The sequence below is a fragment of the Botrytis byssoidea genome, assembly GCF_014898295.1.
Source record: "Botrytis byssoidea strain MUCL 94 chromosome Unknown BBYS_001, whole genome shotgun sequence".
NCBI classification, from domain to species: Eukaryota; Fungi; Ascomycota; class Leotiomycetes; order Helotiales; family Sclerotiniaceae; genus Botrytis; species Botrytis byssoidea.
In genome coordinates this window covers 716043-738967 of record NW_024065842.1, presented here as the reverse complement: position 1 = coordinate 738967, position 22925 = coordinate 716043, and the positions used below count along the sequence as shown (strand labels likewise).

Genomic DNA, 22925 nt, shown 5'->3' with positions numbered 1-22925 from the left:
TCCTGAAAATTGAAAATAAATTTTCGCTTTTCGAGTGAAGTTCTCCAACTTTTTCAACTTTTTCAACTTTTTCATTTTTTTATAGATTTTTTAAAGTAAAACTAAAATTTCAAAATTTTAAATTAAATTAAACTGAAACTGAAATATCAATATAGTAAAAAAAAATATATAAAAAATAAGACTCGAATATCAAAAATACTATTTGAAACTATATCAGTTATATTTTTGACATTTGAGATATCAATGTATCAATGTATCAATACATGAAATCATGCTACATGGAATTATCACTATAAAAACAATTCGCACCAGCAGAAGAAGAATCCCGAGTAGGGGGAAATTCATTGAAGAGCCTATCTTGGATGACCTTGCTATCATGTTCTTCAGTCTCGCGATCTAGTTTATGGATTAATATCGTTGACTCGGAGGAATCAAGTGATTGACAGTTCATTCTCTCGTACATTCCGCTCTTTGCTTCATCGCACTCGCGATTCTTGCGTTATTGTAGGATTGGAGCTGGGTGATGGCTTCTCGTACGCCTCGCTTCGTTTTCAGGATGTGGAAAGGGATGGATGGATTGGAGAGGGTAAGGTGATTCGATCCGTGCTGGAAAGAATCTTGATCGCGTTGTTATATTCGCTAATGGATGGATGGATTGCGAGGTTTCGAGTGAAGAATCTTTCATTTTCATTAAGGCTTGTGAGAATGGTGATTCTGTCTCGCTGAATAGAGAATGGTATTCTGCTGATTTGTTGATGGACTGAATGTGGAATGTTCGGCTATGTCTATCTGTGTCTCTCATGCTCACTTTGAACATTTTGATTTTCTTTTTTGGAATAGTGAGTAGTGGGTAGTGAGTAGCAATCGCCCGACGTTCTCTGAGATGGTTTTCATATTCCATTCTTCGGAATGTATGATATACTTCAGCATTCTAGAAAAATGCATATCAAAATTCCCTTTCCCAAATCCTCAAACGGAGATCTCTCAAATACATGTCGAAAAATCTTCCTGTATACTTCCATGCCGCACCATCCGATTGCAATCCTCATTCTCACAAAACATCCGCGCTTTGCGGTCGAGAATGCCCTACCTCCTCACTTCTTAAATGCAACAGATTGGATATGGTTAGTATGGATATGTTCCCCATCCATCGCACGTGTAGAGAAGTGTCTTTCTCGGCGTGCACGTTGCAGATATGTGACAGCAGGTTGTGCCCATCGGCAGTCTCCCCTCCATACCGAAGCCACCGCACGTCAGGATTTCCCAAATCAGAGAGAGTCACAATTAGCACTTTCGAACGTCTAAATAAAATTTCCCGGGGAAAGCTTTTCTTTACGGGGTAATCATGATCATACCTGCTTCCACCGTGCGTATATATCAGCATTACCCAAAGAGGAAATGAATATTCCGTCTCTCAACGCCCTGATGGGCTGGGAGTGTCTACTACCCTCAATGAATCTTTCGCAGATTTCTACTTCTGGAGATGGATTTTCAGAAATTGCATTGCGTCTTACAAATCAATGTATTACCGATGATGTTGTGTTTTTCTTGTTTACTAGCGTTTTTCTGTGATTTACATTTATTTGTATTTTTCTTAACTTAAGTTCTCGTCGACTCCAAGCTGTCTGTATCTTCCTCTAAATTGTATCCTACATCTCAGTTCTCTCCTGCTGTGTTGAAGAGCATCAAATTCTACAGAACAGGTCAGATTCTCGTGGGGAGAAGACTAGATTGCTCTGGCTGATATTATCCTCGGTAGACCTGGTCACAAATGGCAGAGCCAAACAACCGTGGCTTCCTCACTGAGGACAAGCCAATTCCTGGTAACACTCTCCCAGATAGCGAAACGCTCCATGATACACATGAGCAAGAAGCACTAGCATCTCGAGAAATCACGGGGTTGAGATGGGTCTTGGTAATAAGTGCGATATCATCCTCCATCTTTCTCTACGCTCTTGACAACACCATCGTTGCAGATCTGCAACCCGTTATCGTCACCCGCTTTGGGGAAGTGCAGAAACTCCCCTGGTTAAGCGTCTCCTTCCTCCTAGGCGCCACCGCGACGAACTTAGTTTGGGGGGAAATTTACACGCAATTTAACGCGAAATGGTTCTACGTATTCAGCGTCTTGGTTTTTGAGTTGGGATCAGCGGTTTGTGCTGCTGCTCCATCGATGAATGCTGTGATTGTGGGTCGTGCTTTGTGTGGTATCGGGGGCGCAGGATTGTATGCCGGATGTATGACTCTGATTGCCTTCACAACGACTATTGCAGAACGTCCTTTATATATCTCAGCAACTGGACTCACTTGGGGAATTGGTATTGTGCTCGGCCCTGTTATTGGAGGTGCTTTCAGCCAATCTTCGGTTGGGTGGAGATGGGCATTTTATATCAATCTTCTCATTGGTGGAGTCTTTGCGCCGGTGTATATCTTCATGATTCCCAGGTCAGCAATTTTCCTCAAGACAGACAGGAGAGCTGCAAATCGTCCCCCTTCGTAATTGTCGATGGCATAATCTTCCTCGAAAATTCTCTTGAAACAACTTTCCTTCAATGATGATGGATGCTAACCTTTTGATTAGTAAAGATGCCCGTCCAGGAGTTCCATTCAAGGAGCGTGCAGTCGAAATGGATTACGTCGGAATAATTCTTCAAGCTGGAGCTTTCACTATGTTTGTAATGGCAATCAATTGGGGCGGAAATATCTATCCATGGAACTCAGGGCAAGTGATCGGTCTCTTTGTGGGATCTGGAGTATGCTTCATTCTTCTCAGCATTCAACAAAGTCTAGTTTTGTTCACCACCTCGGCACGTCGAATAATACCTGTTGAATTTGTCAGTTCTCGTACCATCATGATCTTGTTTGCCGTCACCGCTGCTTCAGGGTCCTCAGTATTCGTTCCGATTTACTTCGTCCCGATCTTCTTTCAGTATACCCGCGACGATGGACCTCTGGATGCTGGTATCCGTTTATTGCCTTTCATTATTGTTATGGTTGTCATGGTATTTGCCAATGGTGCTCTCATGGCCAAATGGGGCTACTACATGCCATGGTACCTTTTTGGTGGCCTTTTGGCCACAGCTGGATCTGCCTGCATGTACACCGTTGACCTCGACACCTCTTCAAGTCGCATTTACGGATATACGGTCATCATCGGAGCTGGGGTTGGAATGTGGCTTCAAGCTTCATTTTCTGTCGCTCAGGCAGTTGTTGAACCTGCGCTCATTGGTGCAGCTGTTGGCTTGATGACTCTCGCGCAATTCGCAGGGATAACCATTACACTTGCAATCGCGAATTCCGCTTTCCTCAATACGAGCCAGAGCCGTATTTTAGATATCCTTCCAAATGTCCCACGGGCGGAAATCCAGGCTGCAGTGCAGGGATCAGGAACAGATTTCATAAAGACTCTAAGGCCAGATCAGAAAACTGCAGTCTTAGAGGCTATTGTCAAGGCTATTGGTAAAACATACATTCTAGTCATAGCTGCTGGCTCATTGATCGCGGTTTTGAGCCTGTTCATGAGAAGAGAGAAGTTGTTCGTTGATGCTGCTGTTGTGGCGGGTTAAATTGGGGAGACTTTACCTTCAGATAGTGCTTTTTAAGGGTGCATTCTCTTATTTAAACTATTTCGAGTTGTATAACTGGTCTGCTGTCCACCTTGGATGGTAACATTATTTTTGAACCGGGGCCAGGTTGCAATCTCTCTCTTCTGTTCTATCTTCCTTTAAAACAGTTTCTTTTCTTATGTACCAATTTAATAATATAACTGCACATCCATGAATGGCATTCAATCTGCGGACCTTTTGACGCAAAAAAAAGCGAAATGATCGGGAGGGTTACGGACATATTTTCTAGTAGGATGTTCAAACTATTGACAAATTCCATCATCTTGCGACCCTTATCTAGGTTTTAGGTCACCTTATTGACCGAATCTGTAACTGCTTGTAAATTTGCCCTGAAAGCATCCTTAACATTTTTTAAAAACTCGCTATTCACCTCGTTTAAACGATTTGCAGCAAATGGTGAAGCAGCCAGGGTCTCCTCAACAGCGGTAATTGAGTCAAGCAACATATTTGCCTGTCTCCCCAGATCCATGTCAAGCATTTGTCTTGGTCTAATATCGTTGGTGATAGAAACTTCGTAACCGCCGATACTGACCGTGGTAGCATCAGTCAGATCAACTTTTGAAATATGTGTAAAGCATGCGTCTGTATGCTGAAAGACCACTAGTAAACACATGAGATCCGAACAACTGAGTTGACAACTTGTGCAATCAATCATGTTTTGGCAACTTTGAATCACTTCTCTCGTCGCTTTGAAAACATTGTCTAGTCTTGGGGTTGGTGATTCTTCCATCACGCTGGTAATTTTGGGGATAAAAAGCGTTAGTCGTGACCGACACTGACAAGTAATAGGCGCCTTTTCTTTGTGTGAGGGCGCGTGATTTGAGGAACTCTTGGTGGTTGATTTTCCACTTGACATTTCGAGAGCACCGTTGTATGACTCCGAGGTAGTTGGAGTTGTGTATTGATAAGACGGATACGTTGGTGACAATTGAGTGAGGTTCCAGTCTGCTGCATCTAGATTTGTTGAGTGGAGAGCCGTGTTCTGATGGGAAAATATTCATTAGCAACTTTTCAACATAGCAATTTCACTCAGTCTGGGGGGGCAACTTACATCGAAACTTGAATCTGTGGTGAGCCAAGGGAATTGCTCCCCCATCTCTTGTGACCACGGGGCCAGATCCTCAAGGTTCAGACTTGCATTATTCGGTATCGACATATCGGTAGTATCACTTTCAAGATCCATAGAGCTTTCTATAGATCTCTCTTGCGAAATATCATTACTGCCCAAGGGCTGTTCTAGTTCTAAGCTTTCTGGGCTTCCGCTCCGACGCTGTAACCTAGATTGTAACCTGGACTCCGAGGAACCGTTGGCGCTTGCGTATACGCATTTAATCCCCCCTATTTCTGCATCGTTGACAGTCACTTCTTGCATTACATTTGACCTTTGCTGCACGACATGCTTCACATGCCGTTATGGGTCGACGAATTAATGGTTTAGCACCTTGAGCCTTCGAACTTTGCCAGTTGAGAGAATAAAACCGCGGGGCACTCCCGATTTATCAGGAAGACGATTTGGTGTAGTTGGAGACATCGAGGGATTTGTGGTGTAGTGTTTTGGTAGTCAGCTGTGATGACCAAAGTAATTCCACAACAGAAATCCCAGCAACTAAGAAGAAGGCGGGGACGGTGATATATCTATTGGTTATTTTCCTGGGGCCTTGATGGGTAAGCAGGTATTTCTAATACTGTATGTTCCAATATGATACTAACCGATTTGGGTATGTGAATGAAACCCCAGCTACTTCGTACAATTTGATCTTCGCCGTTATAATCTAATACCCATTCCTATAAAACATTCTTACAAAACTTACAAAGATACTTCTACATAAAGTATTATTATCTAGATAATATCACTTCTACTTAAGAGTCTATTACAACTACAATTAGTTAGTCATTAACAGTATCTAGTACTATCGAGGCCTTTAAGAATTATTCAAATAAAACCTTGAAAATAGATATCTATATAATGCAAAAAGAGTTTTATTGTTTACGAAACTGCGTAGTGAATACTCTACCAAGGTAGAGCTGAAAACTTTTGGAGTCTTAGAAAGGAAACAAAAATGGAAAAAGGGGGCTCGGGAACCTTCATTCCCCTAAAATGGACCGATACTGATACAATTTACTCCCCTTTACTTATCGACTCAGTTACTCATTCACTAGAAGCAATCACGGACACAAATAGAGATATTCATAAATGGACTTAAACATATTCATATGTACTAAGAATTGCCGTCGCGAATCCTTCAGATCACTCACTGTAGTGAATGATTCTCGTCTAACAACGAGTAGACCTAATCATCACTGATCTCTCACCACCCCAAGAATTCACGTAACTCCTCCATCTATGGCCTCATCCATATTCATCCATCCATCCCTTTGCCCTGCCTGCCTTCCCAAATATCCGTCCATCCATATCCATATCCGTATGCAAACCCTATCGTAGAAATCAGAGTGAAATACCCTCCCTACAGCGCCATGCAATATGAGAAATCCAGATCCAGGTATAAGTCCAGATGAAATGACAGATAAAACAAATCAAGACTGGAAAATACCGCCCACCCTTAATTGCTAAGTAGCTACTCCAAACGCAGACGCAGAAAGAGTCCAACCACACTTATTGCCCGATTCCTTAAATAGCAATGCAAAAACGCAGACAAACGCAAAGTAAAACAAAAACAAAAAAAATGTGAAATAGAGACCCTAAATCAAAATAAACATGTACCCAAACATCATTATCATCAACAAGAGGTCGCGAGGCTTTTCCAGACTCTATCAATATCCTATTGAACCCCCTGAGCAAAATCTCAACCTCTTCCACCTCCTTCAACAAAGAAGAACAGAAGTTGACAGCCCAAATTTCATAATGTCGTAAAGTTCATTAAGTCATTATGTGTGTATCCAATACACTATTGTTTACGCATCCAGCCTAAAAGCGTGTGGTAGAACTTCGACCCATCGATGGTCGGGGTGGTTGGTTCTTGGATGTATTCCTAGATTGTTGCTGTTGAGTTCCTGAACCAATCTTTGGAAAGCGTTGTGTGATATCAAATCCAGCATAATCCGATAGATCTTCAGTAAGGAACTCAGAGTTGAAGAAATCGTCGTGAGGAAGATCAAAATTACAGAGATTCAAGGTTGGTGAATCAAACTTTAGAGGCGACTTATTGTTTGGCTTGCATGGAGAATCCATGAAGTTTAAGCCTCCTTTGGTTGGGGAAAGAAACGTTGAAGGTCCACTTAACGCAGGTGTAAGTTTGAGCACCGGTGTGGAGGTGACACTCTTGTTCAAGTTAGAATTAGTCACATCGGACAAAATGTTTGCAGATCTCGATCGATCCATGCGAGGTCTCCTAACTGAACGCTTTCCCGGTGATCCATTACTTGATCCAGCGAAGGATGCTGTGGAATCTTGGAAGATATCAAAGTCCGGGACGTAATCGGCAAACATGTAGGAGTTATGGTCAAGATTGAAAGCCGGACTCCATGCACTATCCTCGAGAACAGTTAAACCACGGATTGGAGAGCCAACGAGTTCCCTAACTTTGTCACGATGCATACGGAGATTTGTGTTTGGAGATATCGATGGCGGTGGCTTCATAGGAGCCTTCAACTTGACAGCAGGAGTCAGAGGAGGCAACATTTGATAGTTGTCATGTGGGTGAGCTCGGCGCAGCGGAGAGGAGGATGGTGGAACGAATCCACTTAATGACCTGCCTTTGCTAGGGCTATCGTACGAAGAACCACGAAGACGAGCTATTTCCTCCTCAGCTCGGCCGCGCTTAATCCTCGGCCGATCAGCTTCAGATGTTAGCAATCGACTGACGCCATTTGGTCTCATTGCTGAAGATTCAAGTGATGAAAAGTACCCACTATCATCCATGGACGCAAACTTTCGTTTATGTGATCTAGTCTGTGATGAAGATGGAAAGCGTGGAACAGGAGGTGGCGTATGATTCCGTCTAGGTGCATGGCGAGCTACAGGAGGAGAAGAATGCATCATTCGTGTTGGCGGAGATGATTGAATGTGTGGAGAGGATGGAGGGGCATCGTCGTCGTCGTCGTCGTTGTCCTCTTCCGCATCTTGATTAAATTCCGATGCAGGAATGGTAGCGTCTGAAGATAACTCTGGGATAGAAGGAATTACTTTTTCCGGTAGTTTATACGTCGACTTTGGTAATGATACATCCTGACTAGACGACGGTAAATCCTTAAACATTGGCGTGGGTGGCGTAAGCTCTGGTGCATCGACAGGTGTGAGTGCTGTATTCAATACCGGGAGATTCTCGTTTGGACCTGCAGGTTTTCGTGTAGTCTTCTCCTTGATAAATTGATATTCCATTCCGACTTGAATCGCCCAATAATTGCCCTTTCCTGGATCATCCTTTGGCCGCTCTTGTTTTACGAAAGCCTTATTGAGACTAAGATTGTGACGAATGCTATTTTGCCAGCCAGCGTCCGCTGCATTATAAAAGGAGTAGTTATCGGATATCCACTTGTAAATTTGCGCTAGAGTCAGGCGTCGTTTCGGAGCTCTCAAAATCGACATGCCAATCAACTGAGCATAACTATGCGAAGGTTTGAAGCCGTCATCGTGGATAGCCGGGAAAGAATCTGGTTCTGGAAGTTCTCGAGGTCCTGATGCGTCATTTCCTTCCTCTGCTTTTGATTTGCCCTGAACCTTCGCTTCCTGAATAGGTGCAGCTTCCATCAACGAACGCTTTAGTGATGGTTTTTGACCATACAGTCCTTCCAAGGAGAAGTTGCTACTCGAGAAATTGTCGCGAAAATGAGGTTGTGACTTTGGTGAATACATGGGATGTGGACAATTTTCTTTTCCTTGAGGTTGAGTGTTCATGAATGTGGTAAATAGTGCTTTTTGCGGAGCGCTCTTGTGCTTGGTTTGAAAAGTTTGTTTTTTCGCAATCGAGTCGGTATTGTGTCGTGATCCCGCAGGTGGTGGCATCGGCACCATGTTTAATTTATTGCCGAACGGCGCTCTTGAGGGCGAACTCGACATTGGGCTATGCGATTTGAGCGGTGAGTGTTTGCTAGGTCCATTCCGAGGTGGGTTAAAGATGACGTTCCGCTTCGAACCGTTCTTGATCGTTCTCAAGGGCGACGACTTTTTTTGATTTGAAGAATTTTTCGTCGACGGCATGGGCGCGCTGTCATAGGATGTGACGGGATCTTGGTATATTTGCAGCGGCTGCTGCGTGTAACGCGACGAAGACATTGTGAATAGTCGACGACGCGCTGATAAGTCGATATGATCTCTTTCAGTCAACGCGTGATCTGATGATGATGTGGTATTCCTGAATAGGTATCGATATGTGTTAAAAGCTGGAGCATTTGATGTTAGTTAGCCCTATGAAAAATATGTCATTCTAGGAGGGAAAAAAAAGGCACCATGGGATAACGTGGACTATCTAAAGGCATGCATACCGGGAGTGGGTGCTCAGTGTGTGCTGTCCAGGATCGACGACGGATCGGATTGTGGAGCGAGATTACGGTGGATTCCAAGTTTGGAAAAGCGAGGACGCAAGGGAAGGTGGTCTGGATCGCTACCAGTAAAATCAAATTGATTGCGAAAAAGATAGCGGTCCCGTATACGGCGGGTGAAGGGGTAGAATCGAAAATGGCGACGGAAGCACTTGATTAATATTGAAAGATGGTGTGGTTAAGTTGGAGTTGAAGTCGAAGTTGAAGATGAGACGAGACGAGACGAGACGAGATGCAGATGCAGATGCAGATGTGTTGAGATGTCGTTGCTCTGTGTGGGGATAGATTGGTGGAACAGCGAATAGAAGGAAGAGAACGGAACCAAGCACAAAGTTGCGGGAAGAAAAAGTAAAGTGATCAAAGAAATGAATTGAGATGTACGAAGGGCTGAGTGGGGAGAGTAAAAAAGAATGGGAAATGCAACTTGTAAGACGGCGATATGCCGAGCACGAGAAATAGAAGGTTATGATGTGGAAGCAAGGAAGTGGCCCGAAAGTATGCTATGCCCTTGTTAAGAAAGACCGGCTTGAGCTATGCTTCTATGGTATGGGTACCTAGGTAGTCTCGTAGTAGGTAGACCGGAAAAGGTCTGTGTGGTATGACCGTGTGATCCTTCTTTCTATCGGTAGAAGAATTGCTTGATAAGTTGATAGAAGCCAAAGAGGAAAGGACGAGCTCGATAGTAGATAGATAGTAGATCGTAGATAGCTGGAGGACCTAGGTAGCTCGATAAGGTTGAGACTCATTCGTTGAGAGCTCTCTTTTATTTCTTTTTGCGATGAATCAAAAGTCTGGAGAGATTGAATCTGGCTGATAATCTGGTTTGATAATTTCACCTACAAAAGTAAACAACTGATAGAGTTACTCGAGTAGGGACCGTAGGGACAACATGTATGGAAGTAGGGTAGGTAGGGGTAATAAGATTCACTCCAATCGTAGGACAATATGCAAAGTAAAAGAAAGATCAAGATGAATGGATGGAGCTAGCTAGCGATGATATTCACAGAATAACAAACTTTCTCTTTCTGGATGCATTGGATGTAACCCTGTGGGGAAGATGCGCGAGAGATAATGTTTGGTTGTTGTACGTTCTCCCGATGATATGATGAGGATAGTACAGTATATCGAAGGGTGTCGAATTGATTGTACGGGAGTGTCAAGGTGTAGGAATTGATCTCTGGCTTCTGAGTGGTACTGCGAGGTGTTACTGTAATAGGTCTGATATGGGATCGATTATCGATTGGATGAGAGATGGTCTCGCTCTCTCTCCTGCACGTCTTCAAAAGTGGTGGTAGTGGTGGTAGTGGTGGTAGTGGTGGTAGTGGTAGTTCAGATGTGGCCAACTGGCCAGGGCGTTTTGAATCTCTGGGGTGTTGGCGCCACGGATGGATAGCAATGATTTTCTGAATCTCTTTTATCCAGTCGTAGATTTTTGAGATTTTTGAGATTTTTTAGAATTTTTCGAACTGGTTGGATTGGATTAAAATTGATCAAAAGTGGAATTTGGGAGTCAATTCTACCTCTACGAAGGTTTTTTTTGTGGAATATCGGAAGAATTGATTAACACGGTAACTCAAGTAAGGAAGGTCGTTGTTGGTCGCAAGGTTGAATGAAGATCCCTTAAAGTTATGAAGATGATGATGTGATGATGTGAATCTGAATCTGATGCGGATGCGGATGCGGTCAAAGAGGAGGGGAAGATGATACCTAGTAATGAAGAGGGGGAGGGGAAAAACGATAGAAGAATCGAGGTGATTCGCGACCGAAAAGAGTTATTGTTTACATTCTCTAATAACGCGATTTAGCGTGTTTTTATACTTTGACTAGGTAAATAATAAATAGTAAAGACTGTAAAATACCTGGTGTACCGTGTACCTAGGTGAGGAAAGTAGGGTTTAAAGGAACGGAACGAAAACCTTGAACTGATATTGATACTTTTATTAGTCTCTTTAGTCTTTTAGATACTTAATTCCTTAGTAGATACTGGTAAATACTAAATACATGCGAACGAGTGTGTCAATCTAATTCCCTAATAATAACTTATGATATAGATCATAGTGCGGAGTAAATACCTAGGTAGGACCTACTAATATCTACTCACATCTGCTAACATACATCTACTCGTACTAGCTAGGTAATGTCTAAAGGTATTTCATGCATCTTTGGTTCATCTCATGAATCTCTTCATTTCTACGCATAGGCAGCCTTAATGAAATTAAATATACTTCAGTACGGAGGTAAGTAGATTCGTGATTCCACTTCTCCCAGGTTCAATGTTGAAGATGAAGATGAAGATGAAGATGAAGATGTATTCCTTTGTATGCAGGTCAACATCGCAAACTTCCCTCCTTCCACCACATCAACCTCAACATCAGCTCAGCATCTTATAATCCATAAACCCCATACCTTACAAGTTACCATACCCTACCCTACCCTACCACACCAACCCAATCTACGAGTAACCTTCCAAGAAACAATCTGCACCCCACGGCGGCGACGCTGATTATCTTCTCTCCCAAGTCCAAATGATGATGCATGATCCATCAGACTATCCATCCTGTCGATAATCCCTCCCACCAAACATAACCAACCAAATCCCACCAAATCACCCAGATCCATACCCCCATCCCAATCAAACTTACAACATCCATCTAAGTTGATCTAACTTATCAGCGAACAAAAAAGCTTCAGCCCTCCCTCCTCCCAATCCAAACCGACCAGGAACCGATCCCCAATTCTCACCCAGGTAATCAGCCACCAAACCCGCACCAAACCCAACTCATGCAATTTTAAAATTACACTGAGTACAACACATCGTGACGTGACGTTTCAAAATTCCCTCTCACCACTTCCCATTCATCACTATCCCCCAAAACGTTTAGCCTCATAATTTTTTTTTTTGGCTTCAATTCCCATTCTATCTACCTTCTCCTCACATGCAAATCGATAATCTGGAAGTCTACTTTTCAGTCTACTTACTCTACGATCTTTCATTTCATCCCTGTCTTCATCCCTAGCTCGCCTAGGTAGGTACGTGAACAATACGACCCCTCTCAATGCCTACCGGTACCTCTTCTGCATCCACCTCGTTCGTACCCAAGTACCTACCTACCCTCTACCTAATATATCCATCCCATCTCATCTCATATTCATATCCATATCATATCATAACATCATGCATCACCACCCCATAAACCACCATAGCCCAGCACACGCAACCCCCAAATCCCAAATCCCAACTCCCAACTTCGATTTCGCAGAACTCGCACGCATGGCCCCAAACCTCCGGGCACCCCGGGCCTCACATCCCTATCAATATCAATATCAATATCAATATCCATATCAAAATCAAATCCCATCATCATTCCCATCCCCATCCCCTCTCCCAAGCTCTTTCCCATTTCCCATGAGAAAAAAAAGAAAACGAAAACGAGAATTAAATAACGCCGATATCATCATTATGCCTTATACCTTCTTTACTCGATAGATCCCACCCCAGATCAGATCCAACAACCTCAACCTCCTACCACCTACCACCCACCTACCACCCACCTACCTAATTATCTCCGATCTATATTACCTCCCTAGTACTTCACACAACATACAACTTCACGATCCCCAACCCAACGCAACCAAAAATCCACACTCCCCATCCATCCATCTCCGAAAAAAAATCCAACACACCAAAACGAAAAAAAGAAAAGAAAAAAAAAATCTCATAGAAGAAATTTTTTCCTTCTAGAAGTATGTGGGACTTACGTATGTATGTATCCGACCGATGGTGATCCCAGGACGGACCGAGGGTAAATTATAGATTATAGATTGTAGATTATATATTATAGACTATAGACTATAGATGAACATCAATATTCACAAGAGAGGTACATCATACTAAGTAAAATATACACACCTGCCTCCCTAGGAACGAGGTAAGAAGCAAGCGAGTGAGCAAGTGAGTAGCATACACATCCATCAGAACACACCTCCTCGACTCGGATATTCTTCGCCGATGAAGATACCTTGCCTACCTTGCCTACCTACCTACTACGAGTAGATACCTACCTACCTTGCCTACCTATCTAGATATTCGCATATCTGATCTACTTTCACTTTCACTTTCACTTTCATGCAATAATCTAATAACCTAACATTAATAAATCATAGAACATAGGTACATACAATCAATCAGCGATTCAGACACCACGAGCCACTTCCTGACTCCCCGCCCAACTCCCTCATACCATCACGATAAAAATCGGCAACCCGATTGGAATATCTCAAATATACAATCATGTGAGTGAGATAGTGATTGAATGTGGTAGGAACATTGAATGATTTTTCAAATGCGTAACTGCTTCTAGACATTCATAACCTGATATTGCTGGATTGCCGTTAGGAGAATTGGCTACCGGGCGACTGATATATATGTTGTAATCAGAATCACCTGGCGCGAATAGAATGGCTCAACATCAACATCATCAGACACTTCATATAGCGTTTCAGGCATATCGCTCAAGTCTATGTATTACAATTCATGGTGATATAAAAAAAATACAACATCATACAAGGTCCGTCGTCGAACAACCTCGAATGTCATTCGACTCTCCTCATCTAGAGGTATTTCAAAAAGTCAAAAGTCAAAAGTCCCATTTAAATCAGATCCCGTTTCCTTTACGCCCCCTATGCTACCTTATCCTGGTTTGAAAATTCCTCAAATGCCGCTCAATATGAACATCGTACTCAACACCGCTGCTCCAAATACCATTGTGTGTGGTATGGAATTAATACCGCCAATCGACCGATCATGCACAGCACCGGGATAGTTGCACGTAACTTGCCCGCTCTGATTTGCCGTTCTATGTATACCATAACTTGTATCAAAGCCCGTATCACCTGGGAGAGGGCATGCGAATCCCATAACTGCCGGACAGGCACGAACAATTCCATAGCATAAATCTTCACAGGGCAAGATTTCCTTGTAAGGACCTGGTTGGACTGTTGTAGTGATGTCTGGATTTCGAGAACCGTTCGCAGGCTGTGAAGAGCTCGCTATGTCAAGTAGCTCCGGGCTAAGCATTGTCCCGTTTGGAAATGGTTGTCCCATACCTCGTTCTTGTAGCCACGGAAGATCGGTTGAAAAATCAGTACATCTTGGTATCGTCACCGAACAAAGCCATGTCTTGTACGCTGCATCACAAGACGTGCAGTTTTGAGCAAGAGAATACTGAGCAGATGAAGTAGTATTGCAAGGAATCTGTGCTAAGGCCTTCTTGAAGTACTTATAAGATTGGTAGGTTGAGTTATCGTACCATTCTCCAAGAGCTGTGGTGTTTGGAAATGTATTGGGATTTGCTGGGACGGTCCAAGCCACTTGATCGCAGAACGAGAGATTATACACGAGTGCACAGTTATCGGCTACGTGGGGAGTTAGTTCAATACTCAATCCGCATCATTCAAAACCACATACCAGAAATCGTGGAAAAGGTCATAGCTTTCCAGACCTGTCCACCACCGCCTACTCCCTCACGCCCTAGAGCAGTCGCATTGCCATTCATTGCAAGAATACTATAGTAAGACGTGCCCGCAGTCAACCCATCAAAATAGAATTGCTGCTTGGGAGCATCATTTTCTCCTCTAGTAGTCATCGACATTTTTATTTTGTCGGTTTTTTGACCACCATTAATAGTTCCCGCTATTTCGGCCTGCTTCTCCAATCCACAATACGAATATTGCAAACCTGCTGTAGAAGAGTTGATCGTTTTACTAGCGAACATAGTGAAAGGTGGTGCCAGATTGACCCATTCATCGTATATTGAGCCATTGTCTGTGGTGAGATCGCTGGTAACTAGAAGGACTGATGCGCTATCACTATCTACAAGGACGAGATTCTCTTCATCGCCGTGGTAATAATGGTAGGGCGCATCGATGGAAGCTGCAATCTCCGCGTTCCATGCGCCTGTGTAGTTCGAGGTCATATTCAAACCGGTCAAACCGATGAAGACATCTCCAGTAGCATTCAAAGTGACCACTGCAGCGCCGCCTTCCAACTGGTAAGCTTTTTGTAAACTGGCATCCTGTCCGGGTCCAGGATTCGTATTCTTTTCAGATTGTGATATATAGAGCTCCAACTGCGAGGGCGCCATCACATTCGCGCCTATAGCTTCAGGCTGTGTGCAAGTGTTGACCGTGATATACAGCGTTCTAGTACTTGAGGAGCTCGACTGTCGATGCTGTAAAGTGGAATTTTGTCTCCTATCTTCAGACAGAATCTGCTCCCCATCATCAACCTCAAATAGCGCAGTGTCCAAAGCCTGTAAGCTCTCTTCTTTATTGCCAACGCTTTCACTATCTCTTTTACGAATCTTAACAGGAGATGGTAAACCGCTTGCTTGTGGAGAAAGGACTCCCCATAATGAGGAGTTTAGGAATGAAAACGGGATCGTTTGTCCCTGTTCAACATTTGTCGTTACAGCGCGATTGTTGAGTAATGGAGTCGGATCAGTCGCCGATGCGACCCTCCCAACTATGCTCCGATCGAACCCTACAAATTCGGCTTCATATCCTTCATCCCTTATTTCTATCTCCTCCTCTTCATCATCCAGGGCCAACATGTTTATTTCCATCAACCTTTCGTGATTATGGTCTTCTGGTTGTATCGAATCAACATCGGCGGCGTATGCAAAGTGAGAAGATGAAAAGGTCAGATATAATATCAGTAGCATTATCGATCCCATGAGGGATGCGGCCAGCCGCGATTGCAGCGGACTGAGCTTTGGCAGAGGCATTGCAATGGCGGTATTTGTAAAATGCCCATCGGAAAGTCGCAAATATTGTCGTTCGAAAGTTTAAGCATCAATGTCTATTCGAGAAGATTCGAGACCTGGCGTCTGGTATTCATAACTGCAGTCAATTGAGTGTTTTTGAGTGTTTAAAGAAAGTGGTTTGTTCTACGGAAGGTTGTTTGAGATAGTTTTGGTGTTTGAGTGAAGTCTCAAGCTCTCGGTCCACCAACTGTACCCTGATGTCTTGGCCAATGATAGAGTTTTGTTTTTAGGTGATCATCTCCAACTACCCCTCTACGTGGTACTATATTTTATAGTTTACAAATTATAGTCCAAGTATAGCAGTTATGGCAATCACGATGGTATACAAAACAAAGTACTCAAGGGCCAAGATACAGATTTTACCTCTGAGCATTCCGAGGTAATTGTGAAGCACGAATCTTATCAATCTCATCTCCTCATTGCCATATCATATATACCAACTGAATAAACTAGTCAACGATAATTTCCTCTACCATATACCCCATCAATCTGAACCAAAAATGAATTACGAGAATCTTGGTACGTTGAGGTCATATCAACAGAGCACCTGAACTATCCCATATATGATAAGAAATTCGTTGCAATGTTCCCCAGCATCGTGGTTGGCATTTGCGACTCCACCTTCAACGTCCACGGCTCAAGACACCACCCCCCCTTATAGTCTGACGCCTACAATCTTCATTTGTGTCTTTACGCATGTTTCCACTATTCCGCCCATATATTGCTTAGGTGAATGGATTCGGCAGCACGATAGTGGTACACGCTTGTTAGTCCATTACAAGGACTTGTCTGCGCTGGCGCTAACCTTGGAAGCTCCAGAGAAGTATCTGGAGAAGACTGGGGAAATGAAGGAGCGGAATACGATTTGGGCACCGCTATTAAAGATTATTAGTGACGTTTTAAGGAGACATGATTGGGTCCATGTAGCTCTTACCTGGTGATTGGGAGTGCGAGCCACAAAACAAGGATGAACTTGAAGGTGTAGTAGAAAGGGAACCAGTAGACAACGGTGAACACGCTCTCAAACACAGTCAAGAAGGCAAAGACAACCCAGTACTGAATATACATATTAGCAATGGCTATTGAATATCAATTTCGAGTTTCTTACCGTGAGCCATTGAGTGTCGTCCGCTTTTCCAGAGCTGAACAAGGCATCCAGAGAGTAGTACCCTGGAAGAACAAATCCCGCAAGGTTGGTAAGAAGCTGACCTCCGATGTTGAAGAAGATGAAAAAGAAGTAGAATGCAATAACACCCAAGAAAGCGTAGACCTTGGGAACGTTGCTTTGCTTCTCGAGGTTGTTCAAGGTTGGGTACTTGGAGAGCTGAGGCCAGAATTAGTCAAAACTTTCATACATCAACGCACTTCCAGCACATCAGTCGTAGCCAGAACCGACTCGTTGTCGATTTTCAAGTCCGGAGTATGCGGGAACTTACTTCCTTATCAATTTGGGCGATGGTGCCCTGAACTTTGTCTTGGAACGACATTTTGGAAGATATGTGCTACGAAGGGGTTCTGAGGGTTGTTGAGATGTATGCGGCTTTTGCGAGTGCAAATTTCGAGGAGCTTATTGTTATTTGTGTTGTGGGACAACTTTTGAGGAAAGAGAATGGTTGGGCTAAAAGTGTTCCTTTGTTCTGACGCTACTTCGCTACTATGCTAACCTTACTATGAAATGACGAACTGGCCGGAAAAGCTTGGGTAATTCTGACAACCGATCAGGAGCGGGGGTCAACATCATCTCTTTACCAACAAAACACAAAACACAACACAAAGAGTAATAAAATTGATTCAAATCCATGGAATTTATGAATGCATTCAAACAATTATATTTTACTCGTTACAAAGGGATCTGTCTACATGTGCTTCAAAGGATTTACTCGAGTTAATCTGTTACCGTATGAAGGTCTTGAAAGTTCTTATCTTCTTCGTCTTTCGAGTACGGAAGTTGGTAGAATGCTTCGGAGGAATGTGGAATAGACTTGCCCCACGATTAGGGTTTTATATTTTGTCTCCTTTCATTGGTAGACACTGGTCGGGAAGATTTCGATGTGCCAACTGTACAATCAATACTTCACCCCTTCTTCTTTAGAGAAGAAACGTCGTATCCAAATAGGTGCATGAGATGGTAAGCTCGGTGTCCGTGATGGATGAACATTCAGTAATTCTATAAGTGGCTAGTCTGCAAGTTGTCCGTGTTCATCATGGTCAAATATATCGTACCTGGCTCCCTGATCCAAAACATACAGGTCTAAACAATGAATAGATATTGTGTAGCTATGTATATGCACTTCATAATTATTCATTTCCCCAGCTATGTTCTTTAACAATGTAAGCGACAAATGAACGTCGACTTGTATCATAGGTAGACAATGACAAGTAGATAGCTAGCCGTGGGCAACAAGACAAGCCAGCATTCTTCACCCGCAAGATGCCAATGGCCCGGATTGCCAGACTGGATAGAAACCTCTAATGTTTACAAGGAGTTCCGTATTCCACTTGAAATCAACATTTCCGAACCATCTGAATGTTCAAAATAGATCCGAATCTTCAACTGTTGGATTGCTCTTATTCTAGACACCTGTCGATCAAAAACAAGACATACATCATTTTCTTCCAATGAGTAGCATAGATTGGGATGTATATCATTTGTGAATGGGAGAAGAATGGATATCACACATAGATTGGGATATGAGAACTGGGATATGAGAAAAGAACATCTATATCTGAGCATTGGAAATATATATAAGCATCAGGGAAGGGGGAGGCTGCTAAAGTACAAGTTGTTCAGAGACGTCTACGTGAACATTCATATGCTACCATACATAACGCCTACCTATGTTCAACTCGCAACAAAGAATCTGTAAAGTATATGATGTCCATTAAACGGTTAGTGGGTGAGGTTGTTCTTATATCTCAATCGACTTTCTGCATTTCTTTATAAATTCTCACATTGAAGCATCCGCGAACGTTCCTTCGTCTCTGTAGTACGTACTCCAGCCAAATGATAGCCCATGAAAGTCTGTCATACATTTCTGTAACGATTCTGATAAGTCTCAAATAATACAAGGTGCATACCTATTATTACTTTCATTCAAGACATATTTCATTACTTTGCATGAGTTAGCAAAGAAAAGTCGAGTCTCCGAGTTCACCGCCAACATAAGGGAAATTAAGATTTGAAAGAATGCGAACAGATTACAGTACGTATATAAATAATGCAAAATGATTTAATTCATGCTGTCAGAAAAAGTGTCCGTACCGCTGCCATACCTTACCTACTTTTGCCCATCCGAAGTGAGAAATGGAACTTTCATCAATTCTTCCCTCTCAATCTCAGAAATGATGTTTGTTTTGTTATGAATCCTCCAATCATCAATAATCATCGTACTAATCCTAATTCGGCCTGGGTTCTGCTTCCCCGTTAACCGGAATACCTCAAGACCTCGTAAACAATTGGAATCAACCTCTCAAAAAACATATCACGACAAAGGACGACAACGGCAACGACTTGCTCTCCTTTCAATCGGTAAGTATCCATATCGCAGGATCGGATTGGCATCAGAGCATTAGAAGGTCCATAAAAGACCAGAATCAAGTCAAGAAAGGCTACACATCGCAGAATAAACAAAGCCCCAGCCACTTTTTCCGACCATTTTCTCCGACTCCACGAACAACAACCTCGCATGAAAATTATGGGTAAGTGATGATACTCTTCTCTATACATGACGCGCTACGATGCGCGAAATCTTCCAATGTGTGTCTATATTCTAACTTCTTTGGAACATTGAAGATCAACAACCACCCGGAGAAAAAAATCCTGTTAAACGATCGAGATCTAATACTTCCATGTCCGCTAAACCTCGTAAACGTCCTCAATCTCGAGCTTCCACAACGAGTGTTCATAGCGGACTTGCGCAACCGGTACTGGAGCAGCAATATATGGATCCGGCGCAGTGGTATGATACTAACTCCAATCCACAACACAACAACATTCCGCAATTGTCAGCCGAAGATATGGTTATGCATAGTGCTTCGCAGTTACAAAATCCTCGATCTTTTGATATGGAGCACTCTCTCAATGGCGTCTCGAACCACAACATACAATCGTATCATTCGGAGGTGCAATATAGGCCTGAATCTGGACGCCAATCTATACCAATGGATAACTACGCTCAAAATTATGGAGAGGGGGATAGCCAAGTTCTAGAAGGTCGGAGCGATGAGCAAGACGAGGTGGATTCTATAATCGGGGCAACTGGAGCGACAAAGAAAGCCTCGAGATCAAGCGCTGCCAATGAGTTAGAAATGAGACAGTTATTTCACGCGAACAAACACCGCTCCTTGCAAGACATTGCTGCGGAACTTCTCTTGAATGAAAGAGGACCACAATCGGAAAGACAGAGACAAGTATTTGCTATGCTCTGGTAGGTGCACCATATAATGAAGTTTTGAATCACATTAACAAAGCCCTTTTAGGATCAACAAAGTCTGTGATAAAGGTACGGGGTCTGTACCAAGAGGTCGTGTTTACGCAAATTACGTTTCGAGATGCGGTACAGAAAAGGTAACAGTATTGAACCCGGCATCTTTTGGAAAACTTGTTCGTGTACTTTTTCCAGGACTAAAGACTCGGCGGCTTGGTGTACGCGGCGAATCTAAATATCACTACGTGAATTTTAGTCTCAGGGATGACCAGCCACAACTGCACGAGACTCAAACTCATCAACCGATTACAAACTTTAACGATGCAAATTTTGCTCAAAGTTTCAAGTATATCAATCTCTACCCTCTGTATTCACTCATCGCTAATTAGTCAGTCAAAGTATGACATCGCAAATTCAATACCCGGACGTCAAATACCCAATTGATCGAGCCCCATTTCCGTCTCCCGCAATTGCTCAAGAGCCCGGACAACGCAAACAACGATCGGGAGGATTCATTAGACCTCATAGTCTCTACACCCACCCAGTAGTTGCGAAGCTTGCAGATCTCGAATGCACAACAAAGACCCCTCAGGTTCTTCATTTTGCACCTCTAGGGGAACCTTCTATGCAAGAATATGGGGCTATTTTGCTTCCTAAGATCCAACCCTTTTTGCCCGTTGGCACCGATTCAGATTCAGCACTTGCATTATCTGCGCTTTATCGTTCCCATTGTACTTCCCTCGTTGAGCAAGTCCGTTTCTGCAAAGAGAAGACATTCTTCCATCTTTTTACGGCCTTTCAAGGCACACTGACCATGCCTGTACAAAAGTTGTTTGCCGACAAAGCACTCGCACCGTGGATTAATCAGTGCGATATAATCATGTACCAAAGCATGATGCGCGTCGTGGCGCCTCTAACGCTTCAAGTTGTGCCTAAAGTCGTTTTGGACACTTTACGCAATATCTCCGATCGTCTAGTTACACACATTCAAAACTCATTCCACGGCCAACCGGCACATGTTATCGAGGCGAAAGTGGGGCCAGCTACAACTTTTGCAAGCCTCTTGGACAAAGAATTAAGGGTGAATCTAACTGCTCATGCTGCAGCAAATATGCTATCTAATCCTTACAATCGTGATACAATGTATGAGGACTTTATAACCATGGTCAACATAAGAAAAGTTGCGGAAAGTGTGCCTACGAGAGGAATGGATGATGTGGTCAATCTTTTGATAACGGAATTACGTGATCTTCTTGATCCAAGCGAGGTATCGTGGGAGATGGAAGGACAAACTCCTTTTGGAGAAATGGTTGCGCGTATGGGTCGTCAACGACAAGCGAGCGTCCACGCCGACCCGACCACAGAAAATGTTCTCGATCGTTGGGTGAACATGCTTCTCTCCCTTCCTGGCAAATTTCCGTATGCTACACATGCAGAAATTGTTTGGTGTGTCCAAAAGATTGGCACAGCTGTGATGAGAGATCTTACCATTGCTCAAGGTAAGAGTTTTGGTGCTTGGTGGGTCACTAAATGTTGGCTAGACGAGATGATTGCATTCATGGCCGAACAAGGAGGGTTCATGCAGCGTGAAACCATTCAAGGTGCGATGGGTAATGTGCCTAGAAACCCCGCTGCAAGTCGGAGGAATAGCCAGCAAGATGGCCGATACAGCGGTGGAAGTGATGAATTTGCTGGGCGTGGAGTAAATGGTGAGCGAAGCGTCTCGGGTCCTCGACCAATGGACCTTGCAAGAGAGGCTGCTATGAATGCAGCTGCTGGTCATGATGATAGTGGAATTGGAATGAGGACACCCGACGATGAGTTTTCTATGGGAAAATATGCATTCGGTCAAGATGATGGGCACGCATCGATGGAATCTAATTCTCTTCATGCCATGTCACAGGGAGCTATGTCTTGAGATTGAATAACACTCCAAATCGTGAGAATTTGGGTCAAATTTGCGGCGCAATGGATGGTCAAAGGGTTGGGGTTGGATAATGTGACAGGAAAGGATGATTTTTTAACGACCAACGACTAAACGAATGGCTGTAGAATGGGTGGATACCTGGTGTATATTTGGGATGGTCTTGATTATCTTACTCCGGCGATTTGAGTATTTTTCGCCGTTTGGACTATTGACGGTTTTGGCTCCAAAAATCTTTGGAGTACTGGTTTTGATGGCGTTTCCGTGCAAAGACTAGGGTTATCCTTTTGTAATTATCAATAACGGGGAATAATGGCGGGAAGGAAGGAAGGGTATGAAAACTGGTTTCTACATATGATCTAATATTACTTGGGCTTGAAGAAAGCCGTTGTAATAATGAATGTCTTTTTGGTCAATTATGTTGAGTATTGAGGCACAACTATTTCGAAAGTCTACAACTTCACATCTTCATTGACTCGGCGCATCTAGATATGAAACGGACTACTTACTAATGTCTTGTCTAATGCTGAAAGATTTAGAAGTGTTTCTCATTCTGCTTCAAACAATGAAACGTTGAGTCCTAACAAACGATACTAGATTAGCTTTTTGTTGTGTTAATGAATGA

The 22925-nt window shown here is 43.2% G+C and overlaps 6 protein-coding genes across 6 annotated transcripts; 2 read left to right on the top strand and 4 right to left on the bottom strand.

Moving 5' to 3' along the window:
- Positions 1-1771: 1771 nt before the first annotated feature.
- On the top strand, positions 1772-3566 carry EAE97_000220 (uncharacterized protein; the record flags this gene model as incomplete). Its single annotated transcript, XM_038870730.1, has 2 exons — positions 1772-2445; positions 2582-3566. The coding sequence occupies 2 exons, from the start codon at positions 1772-1774 to the stop codon at positions 3564-3566; spliced, it is 1659 nt and encodes a 552-aa protein (XP_038738091.1).
- A 343-nt stretch (positions 3567-3909) lies between these two features.
- On the bottom strand, positions 3910-4998 carry EAE97_000219 (uncharacterized protein; the record flags this gene model as incomplete). The annotated part of the gene is made up of 2 exons (XM_038870729.1): positions 3910-4608; positions 4678-4998. 2 exons carry the CDS (start codon positions 4996-4998, stop codon positions 3910-3912), a joined length of 1020 nt encoding a protein of 339 aa, XP_038738090.1.
- Positions 4999-6552: 1554 nt separating this feature from the next.
- On the bottom strand, positions 6553-8859 carry EAE97_000218 (uncharacterized protein; the record flags this gene model as incomplete). Its single annotated transcript, XM_038870728.1, has 1 exon — positions 6553-8859. The coding sequence occupies one exon, from the start codon at positions 8857-8859 to the stop codon at positions 6553-6555; it is 2307 nt and encodes a 768-aa protein (XP_038738089.1).
- A 4763-nt stretch (positions 8860-13622) lies between these two features.
- EAE97_000217 (uncharacterized protein) lies at positions 13623-16290 on the bottom strand. Its single transcript, XM_038870727.1, has 2 exons — positions 14593-16290; positions 13623-14540 (listed from the first exon to the last, which is right to left on the bottom strand). The coding sequence occupies exons 1-2, from the start codon at positions 15908-15910 to the stop codon at positions 13837-13839; spliced, it is 2022 nt and encodes a 673-aa protein (XP_038738088.1). The 5' UTR covers positions 15911-16290; the 3' UTR covers positions 13623-13836.
- Positions 16291-17645, bottom strand: EAE97_000216 (uncharacterized protein). The gene is made up of 4 exons (XM_038870726.1): positions 17386-17645; positions 17058-17273; positions 16884-17005; positions 16291-16824 (listed from the first exon to the last, which is right to left on the bottom strand). Exons 1-4 carry the CDS (start codon positions 17434-17436, stop codon positions 16725-16727), a joined length of 489 nt encoding a protein of 162 aa, XP_038738087.1. The 5' UTR covers positions 17437-17645; the 3' UTR covers positions 16291-16724.
- A 1804-nt stretch (positions 17646-19449) lies between these two features.
- EAE97_000215 (uncharacterized protein) lies at positions 19450-22733 on the top strand. Its single transcript, XM_038870725.1, has 4 exons — positions 19450-19648; positions 19743-20376; positions 20429-20722; positions 20770-22733. Exons 1-4 carry the CDS (start codon positions 19636-19638, stop codon positions 22292-22294), a joined length of 2466 nt encoding a protein of 821 aa, XP_038738086.1. The 5' UTR covers positions 19450-19635; the 3' UTR covers positions 22295-22733.
- Positions 22734-22925: the final 192 nt, after the last annotated feature.

Coding starts and splice junctions, on each gene's coding strand:
- EAE97_000217 (XM_038870727.1), bottom strand. CDS start 15,910: ATGCCTCTGCCAAAGCTCAGTCCGCTGCAATCGCGGCTGGCCGCATCC. Junction 14,541..14,592: donor GACCTTTTCCACGATTTCTG/GTATGTGGTTTT, acceptor CTCCCCACGTAG/CCGATAACTGTGCACTCGTG.
- EAE97_000216 (XM_038870726.1), bottom strand. CDS start 17,436: ATGTCGTTCCAAGACAAAGTTCAGGGCACCATCGCCCAAATTGATAAG. Junction 17,006..17,057: donor ACGACACTCAATGGCTCACG/GTAAGAAACTCG, acceptor ATGTATATTCAG/TACTGGGTTGTCTTTGCCTT. Junction 16,825..16,883: donor CTCGCACTCCCAATCACCAG/GTAAGAGCTACA, acceptor AATCTTTAATAG/CGGTGCCCAAATCGTATTCC.
- EAE97_000215 (XM_038870725.1), top strand. Junction 20,377..20,428: donor CAAGTATTTGCTATGCTCTG/GTAGGTGCACCA, acceptor AAGCCCTTTTAG/GATCAACAAAGTCTGTGATA. Junction 20,723..20,769: donor AATTTTGCTCAAAGTTTCAA/GTATATCAATCT, acceptor CTAATTAGTCAG/TCAAAGTATGACATCGCAAA.